The sequence below is a fragment of the Agrilus planipennis genome, unplaced genomic scaffold (assembly GCF_000699045.2).
Source record: "Agrilus planipennis isolate EAB-ADULT unplaced genomic scaffold, Apla_2.0 scaffold109, whole genome shotgun sequence".
In the NCBI taxonomy this organism is placed as follows: Eukaryota; Metazoa; Arthropoda; class Insecta; order Coleoptera; family Buprestidae; genus Agrilus; species Agrilus planipennis.
The window spans coordinates 880,908-898,649 of NW_020438934.1; the positions used below are offsets into that span (position 1 = coordinate 880,908).

The 17,742-nt window shown below is 32.8% G+C and overlaps 4 protein-coding genes across 5 annotated transcripts in view; 3 read left to right on the forward strand and 1 right to left on the reverse strand.

Moving 5' to 3' along the window:
* Nucleotides 1–9,004, forward strand: part of LOC108742732 (histone-lysine N-methyltransferase setd3) — an 82,149-nt gene extending 73,145 nt beyond the window's left edge. For both annotated transcript variants that reach the window (XM_025974285.1, XM_018478033.1), the window contains 2 exons: nt 3,957–4,153; nt 8,524–9,004. In XM_025974285.1, coding sequence (XP_025830070.1) covers nt 3,957–4,153; nt 8,524–8,798 — 472 coding nt within the window. In that variant the 3' untranslated portion in view covers nt 8,799–9,004. The remainder of the gene's footprint in view (nt 1–3,956; nt 4,154–8,523) is intronic.
* A 1,872-nt stretch (nt 9,005–10,876) lies between these two features.
* LOC108742724 (ras-related protein Rab-32B-like) lies at nt 10,877–14,451 on the forward strand. Its single transcript, XM_018478025.1, has 6 exons — nt 10,877–11,546; nt 11,599–11,631; nt 12,396–12,549; nt 12,787–12,847; nt 12,897–13,077; nt 14,209–14,451. The coding sequence occupies exons 1-6, from the start codon at nt 11,447–11,449 to the stop codon at nt 14,331–14,333; spliced, it is 654 nt and encodes a 217-aa protein (XP_018333527.1). The 5' UTR covers nt 10,877–11,446; the 3' UTR covers nt 14,334–14,451.
* On the reverse strand, nt 14,363–15,042 carry LOC108742725 (mitochondrial import inner membrane translocase subunit Tim9-like). The gene is made up of 3 exons (XM_018478026.1): nt 14,834–15,042; nt 14,683–14,778; nt 14,363–14,607 (listed from the first exon to the last, which is right to left on the reverse strand). Exons 1-3 carry the CDS (start codon nt 14,894–14,896, stop codon nt 14,473–14,475), a joined length of 294 nt encoding a protein of 97 aa, XP_018333528.1. The 5' UTR covers nt 14,897–15,042; the 3' UTR covers nt 14,363–14,472.
* A 177-nt stretch (nt 15,043–15,219) lies between these two features.
* Nucleotides 15,220–17,742, forward strand: part of LOC108742727 — a 55,187-nt gene continuing 52,664 nt past the window's right edge. The window contains exons 1-2 of the mRNA XM_018478027.1: nt 15,220–16,520; nt 16,586–16,622. Coding sequence (XP_018333529.1) covers nt 15,458–16,520; nt 16,586–16,622 — 1,100 coding nt within the window. The 5' untranslated portion in view covers nt 15,220–15,457. The remainder of the gene's footprint in view (nt 16,521–16,585; nt 16,623–17,742) is intronic.

Sequence of the window (17,742 nt, forward strand, 5' to 3'; positions counted from 1 at the left end):
ATCCAACAGAAGATATATACTGACGTACAAAAAAAACCTCAAAAGGTCTATTATAAATCATCATCATCATAAGGTCGTCAGCAGAGGCGGATTAAATGTCGAGAGCGCTCTAGGCTAGCACCTCATAAACGCCCCTCTGGCGGTCATATATTTTGCAAAATACTTTTTTTTATTAGGTACTTCCTTATTTTTCTTTTTTTAGGTTTAAAAACTTCCGCGCGCGCCCCTTTTTATCCTTGCGCCCCTAGGCATACGCCTACTATGCCTTATGGATAATCCGCCACTGGTTTGATCAAATTATTTGGCATAAAGCTTCATTGACATACGTACCGGTAAAGGGATGTGACATTTCTATGGATGTGGCCCTGATGTAGTTATCCACATCAGGGTCACAACAGCTTCAATACAGCATTCTGCCAAAGGATTGAGATAGGGATACGAAGGCAGGATTCAGCGCGGATGCTTAACAATTTTTCAATCAGGAAATCATTGTACTGCATACCATAAATTTGTACAAAGCGATCAAAAGTGAAAACAGGAATCCATATAAAAATCTTGTTGCCCATTACGTTAAATACAGTAATTAAACATACGTAATGTACAGAGTACCCCCCCCACCCTTCATTATAAAGGATAACCGAATAAGGTTTAATACTACAGTCGATTGCATGATTACGTTTCATCGAACATGAGAGTGCTACCTGAGGGACCTGATCAAATCAGTTACGTTTACAGGTAGAAAAGAAGCAGCAAAGATTTCATCGCGGCCCACTAAGACCCAGGTAACTAATACGTCCAATAATGGAAACAAGATAACGAGCAGAAAAACAAAGCGGCGCCGACTAACTACCATACAGAAGAAGCAATTTACTAAAAGGCTTTTGCCTTCGTTTGCCGATGATATTACGCAACTTGGAACGTTGTAATTAGAAAAGCGCTCATTTCACCAACTAATCGCTTTTTCGTTTTTTTTTGCAACATTTAACAAACCATGTTAAAATAGAGTGTGTGGGGTTCCTAGAGGTTACTCCAACAAGGAGTTACACTTAGGGTACATGAAGAAAACTAAATTTTTGTGACAAAGCAAGAATTACAATTTTCGATTTTAAATGACTGAATTTGCTGTAAAAATAGTAGAATTTATTAGATAACTTGTAATAATCTCAATTTTGACATATTGTTTTAAAAATTATTTCAAGTTTCTTACTTATTACAATTTAATTTGTAATATCAACTAAAATACCTAGTAAATTTGTATTTGCTGGGATTTTATTTTTACAAATTCGGGTTGAAATTCTAATTTTTATTATTTTCACTTACCAAGCAACGGGCTGGTGGAATAAATTGCAAATATCGCCTTAATATTTAGGTAAATTTTCGTTTTTCATTTTCTCCGTATTATCAATTTTGGTTTAGAGCATTGCGACAAACTGCAGAGCTGTAGATGTATAAAGTTGACAATTAACTATTTACAAAAAATTAAAGAAAAATTGGTAAAGGCTTTCGGGGCCAGTAGGTGAACTGATGGTGTCCTGATTCCTGAGTCCACATCCATCATCAGAGATGGAAGAACCTCCAAGGGGGATAGCACGATGACACCCCTTAATGTCATTACTGTAATAAAGATATACAACTATTATTATCTAACATGGGGCGATTGTACCCTGTAAAGAAATTTCATTGTAAAGCATCTTTAATATATGACGAAAGGAAAATAAGAATTTTCAAACAGATTCTTGGTCACCATCATGAAGTGAGTATGTGCAATACAAACAAAGAAGCTGTTTGTAACAGCGCTAAACTAGAAGCCACTGAAAATATTTGAGAAAAACTTTTGAGAAAAAAGAAGTGGAATTAAATAAGTTTGGAAAATGTTAGAAGCGTTCGAAGTGTGGTGTTAAAGACGAATGATGAGGATACCATGGATATAGAGGGTTAGAAATGAAGAGGTATTAGAAAGAGTAAGAGAACAAAGGACTCTATGTAAGTCAATAAGAAATAGGCGAGATAGGTTAATAGAACACCTTCTCAGACATGAAGATCTAGTCAGAGACATATTAGAGGCAGAAACGGGAGTTATGAGGGGTAGAGGTAGACCTAGATTAGATTACTATTCGTAAATAGTTAAGGATATGGGTTGTTCTAGTTTTAGGGAAATGCGAAGTTTAGCTCAATATAGGAAAGAGTGGAGGTGCGTGTCCAACCAGTCTTAGGACTGATGACCTTATGATGATGATGATGGTGGCAACAGCCAATGTTAGTAACATACGGAAATATATAAATTNAACATACTTTTTCATACAGTACCTGCCAAAAGTTTTGTTCAATCATGAATAGTAGTGCGAGTCGAAAACAAGCGTTAAAGCTTTTAATATGTCTTCAAATATAAATAAACATCCCGTTGATATTTTCAGTAGTAAATTGTACCAATAACAGCACATTTGAGCAATGCAATTGTAGTGGATAAAATGGTCAATTTTTCTGTGCAGTACTGTACGGATTATACGCTCCTCATCGGTTAAGAGTTTGGCCGAGAGTTGTCTCCTTCCTTTTCTGGCCTAGTGCTGTTTTTTTCTACTTTGCGCCGGTGAAACTGAAGGTCACATCGCTACAGAAAGTAAACGAAGTATAGTACTTGTTATTATTGATAAAAAGAATTATTCCGATACCGTACCCATGTAAATGGTGAATTATTGTGTAATTCACTTTCCAGCTTTCTACAATTCTTTAAGAAATCTATTAATATGAGGGAAGTTGGCTGTATTAGTACAATGCTTAAAGAAAGCTATTTAATTCCTTGAGCGTAGAACATCGAAACCAACAGTCTGAATACAAACTATTAAAAAGTTTGGGTCTGATGGTGCAGAATTTTTGAAAGTGTTATAATAATGAAACTGAAATTGCAGAATTAAAGAGTAACAGTTTTAAAATTTAAAATTCAAACAAAACCTCGTTCAACGTAGTAATGATTCTTGATACTGATTAGCATACTTTCCAAAAGTTAGACTCAAACATTTTAACATATATGAAAATACATATGTCTGTTCTCTTTTTATTTGTATGAGGAGTAAATATATTACCGAAAACGTACGCCAATACCATCCCTCCCTTTATGTATAAAATTACTGAAAAGTAGTGGCAGAAAAAAATCACGGGAAATATTGTATTTTGTTATATCTGGTTAAGTTTTACTTTTCTTTTATTTACGAACGGGAGTATGACCCATGAATTTTTTCTGCCACTATTTTTCCCAGAAGTTGGAGTATTTTGAGTATATTACACCGTCAAAACCGAGCGATTACGTCGACATTTCCCCCCTCCCCCATATCACGAAATCGGCCTAGATTTCGCTTATAGGTGTACTATATAAGAAAAAGTGCTCTAAATTANAAAATAAATTTACTCTGTTCAGTCAACGAATCTCCATAAAATGACGTGTAAAATTACAATTTTTTAAAATCTCAATAACTTTTTAACGGTTTAGTAAATCGATTTGTAATTTTTACAGGAGTTTTGGAATTGAATGAGGAACGTTATTCCAAATTTTTATTTGTCTCGTAGCATTTTAACATACCTCCCAAACATCCTTAAGGGTGCTCTGGTAAATAATTCTTTACCATAGTGAAAATATATTTTCCTTGTGTTTAGCTATTTCTATTATTTATAATGAGATAAAGTAATTGACAAATCAAATCATTCGAAATAAATTATCATTTTTTAATTTTCAGTATGAATTTAAGAGGTTTATTGTTATTAAAATCTATTTACACGGTTTCTTTCAGTATACTTCAATACGTTTTCACTTTTTCCTTTTTTTTTTCTTCGAACAATTTTCTATATAATGCCAACATATTTATTCGTTATTCTATATTTTTATTGTAACTAATTTCTCTATACATTTGTTGTCAATTGGCGCAGTAACCTACATACAAAAAAGAACATTGTTGTTCTTTTAGATTCGTTTACGAAGATAACATTCATGATGGTTATTGGTTAAAACTTGGAATCAGTAAAAATGATCCTTTACGCGGAAAGCGTATTCAGTTGTTAGAAAAACTATCAATCAACACATTTGATTTTTTGATTCGGAAAGGTCCCGAACCGATTGACGGCGATTTGTTAGCTTTTTTGAGAGTTTTTAGTATGGATAATGGTAAGCACTGTTTTTGTAAAAAAAAATGGAGAATGAATACCACATACAACGTAAAACAAATATTTCAATTCAACTTCTTTTGTTTAAAACAAAAAATGAAGGTTGTTTTGTGTGTGGCGTGTTTCACGTCGATCTTATATTTTTTAGATTTTGCTGGGTCTTGAATTTTTTTAAACTTTTTTTTTTGTTGGTACTCAATGAGCGTGACTCTTGAATAAATTTTCAGACCTAAAGCCGCTCATGATGAGATCAATTTTTTAAAAATTTATCTTTTTTTACTTCAAGTCAAGACGAACATTAAGATTCTGATTTTTTCAAGAAGTTACTACTACTATATTATGGTAAAAAAGCTACATTTTTAAAAAGGTAATTGTAACAAGCGGTCTAATATGATTAAAATCTGAATGGTGATGACTTTCTTTCTTAATAATAATATAAAAAATAATTACGGTATATCTATCAATTACGCTACTTTTTACTTTCGAACATCACTGCCAAATAGCTTTATTAGTGTAAAAAACAAGCTTGCTATAATAATTGCGGTCAGTATCAACCTATATATCTAATTCATACATATAACGTTTAACATCTGCTGTTACATTTGGTAGAATTTGTTTTCACAAAATCCTACTTCCTTCATTGATTCTTAAAAGAAAAGCTAAAACAATTGCTCGTTATGAAATAACCATTTGGTTCTAACACGTTAAATTGGTCAGTATCATGAACAAAAATGTTTAATATAAAGCATTTCTTATTTCTGCGATAATAGTAATTGATATGAATGCATAAGATTATTTTAAACAATTATTCCAAATTGCAGTAATAAACTAATTTAAACAATGGCTGCCAAGCAGTTTGTAACGATATAAAATCGATTTATTCATATAATCACAAAACCTGCTTTTTATGTACAACTTTGACAATACATACTGCTGAATGCGGTACTTCCCCTCTTATAATTCTTCAGAGTATGCTAATTCTGATATTCAAATCTCCCCTAATTTGTTAAAGATGTTTTTAAAGATAAAATTTTTTTGTTTATTATTAAAGCATGTTTGACGTTTCGGCTAGGTTTTTGGGCTTTCTCATGAATAGGTTTAGGCGTTAATATTGTACATAAGAAAAACCGTTGCTAATGTCGGAGAAAAGCACATACTATAATTAATTGACATTAATAAAACACTTATGATAAAAAGAAAATAATAAATAAGAATAAANTTGTTTTAAAAATTATTTCAAGTTTCTTACTTATTACAATTTAATTTGTAATATCAACTAAAATACCTAGTAAATTTGTATTTGCTGGGATTTTATTTTTACAAATTCGGGTTGAAATTCTAATTTTTATTATTTTCACTTACCAAGCAACGGGCTGGTGGAATAAATTGCAAATATCGCCTTAATATTTAGGTAAATTTTCGTTTTTCATTTTCTCCGTATTATCAATTTTGGTTTAGAGCATTGCGACAAACTGCAGAGCTGTAGATGTATAAAGTTGACAATTAACTATTTACAAAAAATTAAAGAAAAATTGGTAAAGGCTTTCGGGGCCAGTAGGTGAACTGATGGTGTCCTGATTCCTGAGTCCACATCCATCATCAGAGATGGAAGAACCTCCAAGGGGGATAGCACGATGACACCCCTTAATGTCATTACTGTAATAAAGATATACAACTATTATTATCTAACATGGGGCGATTGTACCCTGTAAAGAAATTTCATTGTAAAGCATCTTTAATATATGACGAAAGGAAAATAAGAATTTTCAAACAGATTCTTGGTCACCATCATGAAGTGAGTATGTGCAATACAAACAAAGAAGCTGTTTGTAACAGCGCTAAACTAGAAGCCACTGAAAATATTTGAGAAAAACTTTTGAGAAAAAAGAAGTGGAATTAAATAAGTTTGGAAAATGTTAGAAGCGTTCGAAGTGTGGTGTTAAAGACGAATGATGAGGATACCATGGATATAGAGGGTTAGAAATGAAGAGGTATTAGAAAGAGTAAGAGAACAAAGGACTCTATGTAAGTCAATAAGAAATAGGCGAGATAGGTTAATAGAACACCTTCTCAGACATGAAGATCTAGTCAGAGACATATTAGAGGCAGAAACGGGAGTTATGAGGGGTAGAGGTAGACCTAGATTAGATTACTATTCGTAAATAGTTAAGGATATGGGTTGTTCTAGTTTTAGGGAAATGCGAAGTTTAGCTCAATATAGGAAAGAGTGGAGGTGCGTGTCCAACCAGTCTTAGGACTGATGACCTTATGATGATGATGATGGTGGCAACAGCCAATGTTAGTAACATACGGAAATATATAAATTATGCTTGTCAGTTGCAGTTACCACTTCTACCAAAACATTTTAGCGAATTTGAGTTATTGTTATGTATATTGTATTGTATACAATACACAAAAATTTGTTAGGATGTAAATATGCAGTAGTATTAGGGGAAATTATCAGCACATGCCATAAAAATTTTTAGAGTAATTACCGTGGGGCGCAATTACGACATACCGTAATATGAAACCTTATCTTTAACTTCCTGTTCTTGGAAAAACAGATACTGTTGCAAGTGTATTCTTTAAATAACTATAGCCCAGTTCGACTAAATTAAAACATAAATTACTAGGGTCGCCACAGTTACTAAGCATGGTGCTTCACTGCAGCATATGTTGAAGCGAAGCTTTTTCAATTCTAACAAAATTAAAAACATTTTGTATTGTAAACCCATTGTTCATCAGCCATAGAGATCAAATTATAATAACAAGCGCGAGACAAATACGTATGTCATAACTAAAGTGACCACATTTTCATTGAGACAAAGTGGGACAAACGGGATGAAATGAGAATTACAATTTAGTTATATACATTTTATTGTATACATTCATATACTTGTACAAAAATGTACTTATCTGAATTAAGCCAAGACGTAACTACAGTGATCGAACACCACCGAGTAAATCTAACTCAGTACATTGCCTAATTTAGTTTACTCTGCATCCATTTTATGTGTTTTTTATTTATGTATTTTTTATTTCTTTATATTCACCATAATACTTAACAAATAATAGGTAATATATTTTTACAGTATATTTAAAAAAAGAAATGCAGATATTTTCTAAAACGCGGGACATTTTTAAAAATCGGTGGGACGCAGTACAGTCACCATTAAGCGGGACTGTCCCACCAAAATCAGGACATGTGGTCACTTTAGTCATAACTCTTATATCTCATTATAATGGGGTTTTTAACTGAACATTACATCAATTTCAGAGAGCCGATTTTCTATTTTTTGACTGGAAATGAGAAGGCTTAACTAATTGGAACAGAACATTCAGTAAATGAGCAAAGCACGCGGATTTTGTATAACATGGGATTTCCCATAGACAAACTTTAATCACTAATAAATTTTCTATTTGGTCAAAAATCTGAATTCCGGCTTCTTTTTATCGCGTAGACACTTTTAGAAAAAATAAATGTAGAAATCGGTCAAGAAACAACCAAGTTCAGGCGTCTCGAACATTTCGCCATTGGAGTCATGTTATGGGATCTTCGCTCTTATGTGGTTAAAACTTTTAGAAAGTTTCAGTGGTGTTTTTTAACGTTTTATTTTATTTTTACAACTCTACATAGGTAGAAATTATCCTATAATACATACCTACAAATACAAACATTACGATTACAGCTGTGTCTAGTTCTTGGTTGTATGTGGTATTCATCTCCTCTATATAGGGTGCTTTATTATATAAACTGGAATATAGAATAACTATCTGTTTACAACTTCTAAGTAAAATTACTCTGCTATATTTAATAATCAATATTAATTACATCAGTATCATTATACAGTACCAAAGTAATTTTTATAAAAAAAGAGCTTTAAGTAGTTTCGTTGTTTCTGTCCGTTTGATACATTATTGATAAAATGGTAATACAATTTTATTATTGATAATAAAGACAATACGAACAAAATACTTAAATAATTAGTTATTACAGGTGGGCATAACGACAGTGGAGGCGATGTATTCGAAACAAAAATAAAAAAATACCACAAATGGCGCGGTAAACGCCATCTGTAGTACGATGCTACATTTTAGGATTATGTATTAAATTAAAAAGTTTGACAGTAAAGCAAACATTTTTCTTAACTCAATTTTTCTCTATTTGGAGCATAACTGGCTGTATTTAGGAAGCTCTAGTTAGGGAAGTTTGACTGTATCTGCAAAATCAATATTTTGCTAAAGCATATGTGGTTGAATCAAATTATTTTTATGTCTAGACTGCAGTTATTCTATGTCTCATTTTACTTAAACCACCCTGCATTGTGTATACTTACATAAATTTATAATAAAAATACTTTTTTTTAATAGATACTTTAGAGAATTATCTGAAGGTTGATGGTAAAGTTGACAGTCTTAAACTCCGAGAATGCAAATTCGATAGCAATTTGCAGACTAAATGTTGGGAGTTCTTGCAAACGCGTTTAAAGTTGCTTTTATCTGCTTACAAATACTCTTCAGATGAAAATACTCAATTAGTTAATGGTACTCAAATGTCAGAAAATATGCAGCTAAGCATCAGGATGAGAGAAATCGAGAAACATCTCCTCCGTAATGTGCTGACTTATGTGGAACAACAACTGTAACGATAGCTCTCTCTTTCCCTCTCTTGCACTCGCTCTCTATTTTTATTAATCGTTCATTGATATTAAACCACTTTGTGTGCCAAATTTTATTTATTTCATTTAATATTAACGGCATTGAATTTCCATTTAAGTTATTTAATTTATAATAACTGTTTACTACAATCCCAATTTGTGATTTGTTTAACTAATAAAAATAAAAATTGATAAGCCAGAAAAATTATTTTTTTCTCTATATCTTATATTAATGTTATTGCATATTCTTAAAATATCAAAAAATCGTCGCACTATTTTATTGTACATTAGATGTACTCGCGGCTTAGTCTGCTTGGAATTCGGTTTGTGATTAGATGATGATCACATTTTATCAGTTTGTGAATTAACATTAAAATACCTGTCATAGCAGACTTTTTTTTTTACAACCCCTTCTAAGTAGAATAAAGATCGGGCTATAGGGTCGTGGTCTAAGTGAACTATTCTGTCCAGACGTTTCGTCGGCTACTGCAGCTGACATCTTCAATGGTAGTACTGCGTTGACAACGTGAACGAGATTGTCGAGACTTCGAGATATAATCTACGTTCGCGTTGTCAACGCAGCACTACCACTGAGGATGTCAACCGCATTACCCGACGAAACGTCTGGACAGAATAGTTCAGTTAGAGCATGGCCCTAATGTAGCCCAAATCTTTATTCTACTATGGATTCCGACCATGAAAGCCTTTATTCTTATAACCCCTTCTAAGCTCTACAACTTTTTCTTAGGGACCTTTCATAAACCACATAGCCCCAATTTTGATACTTTTAGACTCTCTCCTCCCCCACATGGTTTTCCACTGCTCTTCGCCCAACCCCCCTGTTCCCTAAACCTATGTAGGTTATATTTACAGGCTTTATAAAAAAAGATCACGACATGTGCCAAATCTCATTTGTCAAATACACAGCAGTAGCTAAACAAAGTAATGTTGAAAATCTCATACGCTTAACTGGAAAGGTGCAGTATTTAAAAACACAAATTTGAAAGTAGTATATTTACATGAAGTTACGTAAGTTTGACTTAAACCCCCCCTTCCCCAAAGTGGTTCAACGTAGCCTTTTGTCAAGTCCCTCCCCCCTCTGACGGGCTATATGCTTTATGGAAGACCCCTTTTCTTTAAGACGTTCGTAGGAAATGCGTTCGTTCGATGGTTTTCTCGTCAACTTACATTCCGCAGTTTCTCGAGAAGGGGAAAATCTTCAAATGACACCTCCTGAGGGGAGGTAGTGTCGGATTTTTACCGACTCAAACCCCTCCTCGAGTGTGGAGATAAACCTTAAGGTTGCTCATCCCCGGGAAGGAAATGGAAAGGTTGAGATTGGGAAGAGGTTGAATTGGAGAAATGGTTGAGTGTGGGGGAAGAAGGGAGTATTAAGGAAGGGAAACCGTCGAAGTAGGTGGTCCATCTCTGACGTGATGGCTGGACACTCGCACAAAAATACTTTGTCCAACCTGAAGCTCCATCCTAAATATTTGTAAATGAATTTTTGAGCCAAACAACTGGTTATAAAGATTTATTTCATACTATCGGGTTGTTCGGAAAGTCATTTCGTTTTTTCCCAACAGAGGATTTAATTATATTCTTTTGCACCCAACTTCACATTTAAGCCGTATAATTTTTATATGCTTTGAGAGCTCATATAGCAAGGCTTNAAAGGTGTTGGACCAGAACGGTCAATATATAATTTAATAAAGTATTTGTTTATTATACGAAAACTGTCTTTCATTTACACAAAAAAAAAACGAAATGACTTTCCGAACAACCCTATAGTTTCGTAAAGGAAGCGTTTAAATCATCATGAAAGGTAGCAGGTTGATTTTTGTCCAAAGGTTCTTTTTGATAGTGTTTTTAACATAGCGATCTGCTGTACAACATTTTTTAAATGCAAATATTTCAAAAAATATTACAAATTCTTCGAAAGTGATTCAAGCCGTTTTTGTAATTTATTTTATTATCTCTATCTATTTATATATTTTCTAAAGTAGTTTTTTTAAGTAATTTTTACTTTTTTAAAATCTCTACCAGGTCAACTTTCATTTTTTAACACTTGCTACTTGATTTGTGTGTCAAAACAAACTTTTAGTCAAAAAATCAGCCTGATAGCTTTGATAATGATTTAAACTTTCTTTTTACTGGACTGTAATGAAAAGTAGATGCCATCAACAAGGACTGATGATTATATGAAATTTATAAATAGAGTTTAAAGCGTTTATCTCGAGTTTCATTCTCAAATAACAAGAAATGCAGCGCAATAACGATGCACAGCAAAATACCATTGGAATAGTTCAATGTGGACGTAATACGTGTTAGTTAGACCATTCCTGTAGCCACTATAAAACAAAACAGATTTTGAATAATCGATAATATTTAAAAAATCGGGAGTATTTTGCTCCCTCCCTACCCTTAAGCAGCTTTACGGTTGGAACTTGGAACTTGTCAAAACTTTTATTAAGCTATAGCTTTAGGTACACTCTGGCTGTGTTTTGCGTAAGTTACATTGTGACTATTGTTAATCAAAAAGTCCACAGTTTTTATTGTTAAAATCAAAAGTGTATCAATAAAGTTAAGTTTTCAATATCTTATCGAAGAAACCTGATAATAAACAAAAAAAGAACATGGACAACAATAAAAAAGCGCAAATATTATCAGAGTCCTTACTGGGTCAAAAGAACGAATTGCTGTTCAAATTTCTGGTAATAGGCGATTTCGGTGTTGGTAAGGAATTTTATCGTTTAAAGTTCATACACATTTTCATTTATGATTTTAGGGAAAACATCTATTATAAAGCGATACGCTGAAGGTCAGTATATATTTGCACTAAAAATTCACTTATAGTCGGCAATTTATCAGTTAAAAGATAATTTTTATTATTATTTGCTTTAAAAAGGTTATTATACCCACTAATTATTGTTGCGAATTAATCTTAATTATAGTTTATATTCTCTTTTTTAATTTTATGAGAAATGGTTGATCCCATTTACAATAAGTTCATGTACATATTTCAAAATCGATATTTACCGCATTCCTCGAATAGTTTTATTTCAATCAATAAAAAGTAAGCCAAACAATTCATTACCATTAGGAAATGTTAAGAAATTCTTTCGCGCCTGAATTATTAATTTCATAATAACGTTCGATTATTTTTCCTGTTTGAAAAAGGGTTATAAGTAAAATGAACATTAAAAGCAACGCAAAAACGTCAAAAAATGATAATTTTTATACTGTGGAAATATTGTTGCTCTTTCAATAGTAAATTTTATAACGATCATTTGTCTGCTGAAATCTAAAGCCGCAAATGTTGGATACCTAGTAGGAATTAAGATTCCAACTGGTGGACCGTGGTTAAAATGAAAATTTAATTTAAAGTCCAGACGTTTCGGCTAAAATCTTCGCTGGATAGGAATACTGCGTCGACAACTTGGACCGAAATTGAGATATCAGTCCCAGTTGCCGACGACGGATCATCTGGATTTAAAAATAATTTCCTGAATTCGCTTTATTGTTATTTAATATTTAAGTTTTAATTACTACTATGTAGGACACTATAATTTGATATAATTTTAGGAACGTTTTCATCTGTTTATAAAATGACAATTGGAGCTGATTTTGCTATAAAGTCATTAATGGTGGATGAAAACACTTTAGTTCATTTACAGTTATGGGATATAGCCGGCAATGAGCGATTTGGCTCTTTAACTCGAGTTTATTACAAATATGCGTAAGTAGGGCAACAATTATTGAACTACACTTGCACTAAGTTTATGAAGAATAATCCCAAGAAAAGTTTTAATATCTGATTAATATTACAATATTGTTTATTAAAAATATTTAAATTGAAATCGTAAAAACTGTAATTAAAAAACAGAATAAGAAACATATGTACAATTTTATTTTAAATTATACAGGAACGTTTATTCTTTTTAATTACCATACAAAAGTAAAGGAATTTCTTTAGGGTTGCTGCAGCAATCGTTTTTGATTTATCAAGACCAGAAACGTATCACTCAGTTAAAAAAGTGAGTTCGCATTATTCACAACTCAAATGATTTTCCATTGAAAATTTAGTGGCTTTCAGATTTACGCCGAAAAGTAACATTACAGAACGAAGAGCCATTGCCTGTGGTAATTTTAGCTAATAAAGGGGATGTAAACTACTGCAATATTCCCAACGAAATTGTGGATTTTTGTAAAGAGCAAAAGATTTTAAACTGGTTTATAACATCGGCAAAAGAAAACACCAATATTGGTGAGTAACTTTTGTGTGTGATGACAACATTTTGAGAACTCCAAACCATTCACGAAACAACCAAGGAACCAAGTTTCCAAGTTTTGGAATGAGCATATTAGAAAAGATTTACAATATTATCATATCAAAGTCCAAAAGTACGTTATGGCCTAATGCCAAATTCGTGTTCAGGTTTGATCCTTAATTTAAGGACAAAAAAAAAAGAAAAATAGAACGAAATGTGCAATCGACAGATAGTGAAATTTAACTACCGTTTGAACTGATGTAATATAGTTCCAAAAGTGGCCGATATTGCCCCAGTGGGCAGTAGAGGCTTCCATGGGGGCTATAGCGTATTCAGGGGCAAATGAAGGAGGGGCATGGGGTAGATATGGATATCAAAAAACGCTTCATGCAACATTTTACGTAAATTTACTGATGAACTGATAATTACCATAACCTCATAAATAATAAATAAGTAGGTAGCCACCTACGTTTATATTTTGCATACATACGAGGCCTCTAACTACAAAGTCCAAACTGCCTATTATATGAACGTATTTTGACCTTCTTTATAATTTCATGGAAAAGGCCCACCAAGACCAAAGGTCTGGGGAGCGCCGCCCCCTCCCTTAGCGTACCACAGGTGCAGATCATAATAAACATTCATCCATACTTCTTGACAGGGCCATGTTTAGAGGGAGGGCTGAAGGGGGTGCCCATCCTTATGCGCTTAAGTCAAGGAGCGCAAGAGACTTACAATATTGAAATATTACGTTACTACATTGAAATTGTAGTAGGAGGAGAGAGCCAAGATTGAGCTTTGCTCCTTCCGAATTTTTATCCAGACATAGCCCTGCTTTAAGCGCATATGAAAAATGATCTATTATAGACAAGAGACTTTAAATGTCCCAATTTCGTAAATCACATAGAGTACACATTATTTTATACTACAATATCTCTTTATTACCCTACATGTTTCGGACGTGTTAACTATTATCGATTGATTAGCTACCCTTTTATCTATTTGTATCTGTTAATTGAATGGTATATATAAAAAAGGCCATCATTTTATCATGAGGTAGACAGACAGTACATGTTAGCACATGTATATATATATATACATGTATATCAATTTTGTATCGTTTTTAGAAGCAGCCTTTGAATGTTTACTACAAGCAGCCCTTCACAACCATATTGGTGATAAGTCTAACACTAATGACATAATATCACTCAAAAAGGAATCAAAGAAAACTTCAGAAATATGTTGTGTGTAAATCAAAATATACAACTACTGTTATTGGTATTATTTGTAAAAGACTTTATTCGTTTTTTGTAACAACTTATTTAGTAAAAACATCATTCTATATATATGTACATATTACATACTAACATTGATGACTACATCTATAATGTCTAACTTCCCTGCTTCATTTTCTGGGCAGCTGCCATTGCATTTTCATTGGCTAAAACTTGAAATTCGTGAACTCTCTCCGAAATTCGTTGATTAACTTTGAGGAATTTTTCTAAACAGTTGAGAGCACACTTTTCCTACAAGCAAAACTAGAAAAGTTCAGTTATCTGACATCATGATACCCTAAAAAATAAATTATACATATTGCTTACCTCTTTGTCTTTGATATTTCTACTTGTAAAATTATCTATACAATCATTAAAACACATTTCGGTCAATTTGTTATAAGAGACGAGGAAGTCTTTAAACTAAAAGTGAAATACAAATTAGGATACAGTACTTTATAGATATTCCAAAATTAACCGTTTTTATTTGTTCTGGCTCTAGATTCTCAATTCCAGCGACTGGAGGGATGGATACGCTCATTTTTTTAAATAATTTATAGTTTTTCTATCCGTCAACTTTTGAGGTTAATAATTCACCATGATGCGGGAAAACACGACACCACAAGAAAATTTTAATTACCATTCAATACATAACGCTTGCGCAAAGCAAAAAGGCTACAGATTTCTTCAAAGGGTAACGAGTGATAAACGATGAAACTAAATTTTTGAAATGTAAGGCGTGTTTAAATTGATATACGTACGTATGTCAAAGGTCTAACGAATCTAGTATATAATTAAATTGTTATATGAAAGCAAACAAAAGATACTTTCTGTTAAATTCAACCTTCTACTGACAGATGTCACAAGTATGCAGTACCCTCATTAAAAAGATGGCTTTACGTCAAAATTTTTGTTTGGTAGAAGCGTGGTAGAAGGTTTACTGCAAATGGATTGTTACAAGCGTAGTGTGCAAAGTATTTGTTGTTATTTAGAAAATTAGGAAGCATGTTGGTGTATCGTTTAAGTTGAGAAATAGTTTAAAATGTTTTAAGGGACATTACCATCTCATTTATGTTTTATAATGTAATCTGCGATTGTTAGAATGGAACCACAAAAATATTTAAATACAAACACTGTAGCTAAGGATAAGCGAACATTATGCTATTGTTCTAAACCTATTTCGCGGTTAGAAAATAGAAATGCATTTCAAAAAAGCGAAAAAAGAACTACAAATTTTTGCGAATTAAATAAACCCTTAAAAAGTATTTGTTACAATCCTAACGAAAGCCTTGAAACCTCTGATTCATGCAGAAATATTTCTTCACAAAAACAGAATAGTAACGTAAATCAGGCCAATCGAAAGATCCCAAGTATTTCTCAAGCATCTTGTAAATGCGGTCCGTTACCTGACTATGTTGGACAAAAAAGTAATTTCAATCAAAATCCAATCAAAAAACCTGCGGATCTGAATCATCCCCCTATATGCACAAATCGTAACTCAACTTCGAAAAATGCAAATATTCAATCGAAATCGAAAAAATGTCAACAAAAGGTTGATTATTGTCCTACATTGGCATTTCATCAAAGCTGCACTCCTAAAGTAACGGAACAGGAAGAGGACATCTCCAAAGAAACCGAATTGTATTTAGCTAGACTTAAAGACGAAATACAACAAAATCTAGCAAAAACAAAAAATACATCAGATAAAACGTTTAATGAACTGAAAACTGAAATAGATAATTTTCGCTGTCCAGAAACTAAACAAGAAAGCGTACAGAAATACAAAAGTACCGAAGAGTGTCGACACGATAACTCTCTAGAACTAGTGGAACTGGAACGTCAGGAATGTGTAACTTTAAATAAAAATGAAAATGAAATGCTACAGAACGATCCATATCTTGCAGCAATAATGGAGGAAATAAAGTATTTTAAACAATCTTTGATAAAGAAAATAGACGATGAAAAGAATCAATGCATAGAATACAAAACTTCCGAAAAAAGTAGTTGCAGTGTTTGGGAGATAGAATCTTTTAATTGGCAACAACAGAATTCACCTTGTAATGAAATTATAAAAAGTGTGGAAGAACCGTATTGTTTTTCATATCAAGAAAATCACATTTTGGAAGAGATCAGATTGTGTAAAGAATACGACAATGAATTACCAGGTTTGTAAATAGCTCATAGGCAATTCTACTTCGCAGAGATCGCTAGTTTTGTTTTTGTGTTTTAGAGTGTCCGCAAGAAGTTCCTGTTTCCCAAGATGAGGGGTAAGTCGTTTTTAAATCAACTTTTTCACTTTCTGAGTAGATATGCGCATAATAATTACTCGTTCAATTCGCGACAAAACTCATGCGTGAATCTGTTCTCCAGTGCAGTGAATTAATTGTGTTACTGATTAAGGTAAGTAATACTCAAAAATTGTTCGTTTTTACCATATATGTATACATCACATGCCACGGAGAGTTGGTTGAATCATTATTTATGTCAGCAAAAATAATTGAAAATAAGATTAACAATATGGTTTAACTAGTGAAAAACATAATGAATGTTCTTTATTGACAATTCTAAATTTAGAAATTAACATTTATACGTACCTAAGTACATGTATGTATTTATATAAAATATTTAACATTGAACTATTCAGCATAATTATAATACCAAGATATACATCTGCGACTTGTATCTAATGCTTTCAATAAATAAATTCGAGATTAGGGTTTGTCGCAGCTGTAGCTGGAGCTAGCTTGGCCCACCTTTAAAACGCTTTCGACAAATTAATATGAGAAACTCATTGGCGTAACTTGAATTAGGAAATTCCTTTATGGAATCTTTTTAAATATGATTCTATTCACATTTTTTTATTTTCTAACCATATATGTAAGCGGCCTTAAGTAACATATACTCTCGAAGAGCATTCTGAACAGAATATCAAATAGATATCTTAAACTACGTAAATCAAGAACGTAGCATCACAGGGGCGTGGACAATATTGAGATATAAAGTATCGTCAGGAAGATGGTTAAGCGTTGCTTTAAGACATCCTAATCTCTTAATCATCATATACACAACAAATAAAACAAACGATCACTTACTTAAAAAAAAGCCAACACGATCACAGCGATGATCCCCAGCTATATCACTGCCAATATCACCTTACGGCACCTTCATCAAATATAGAAAAACAGGTGTGAGCACTCAAGCATACCTTTCCTTAGCATTTATCGTGCATCTTACTGTACAAGGCCATGTTGCAATATAATCAACTAAAGATAAATACATTGACCGCAGCCAAATTACTGTAATCAACTACTTGACACTTATTGATGCTGTATCAACCTGATCTTGGGAAAGGGCAAACACCCTCTTCCCGCACTACCTCTGCAAGAC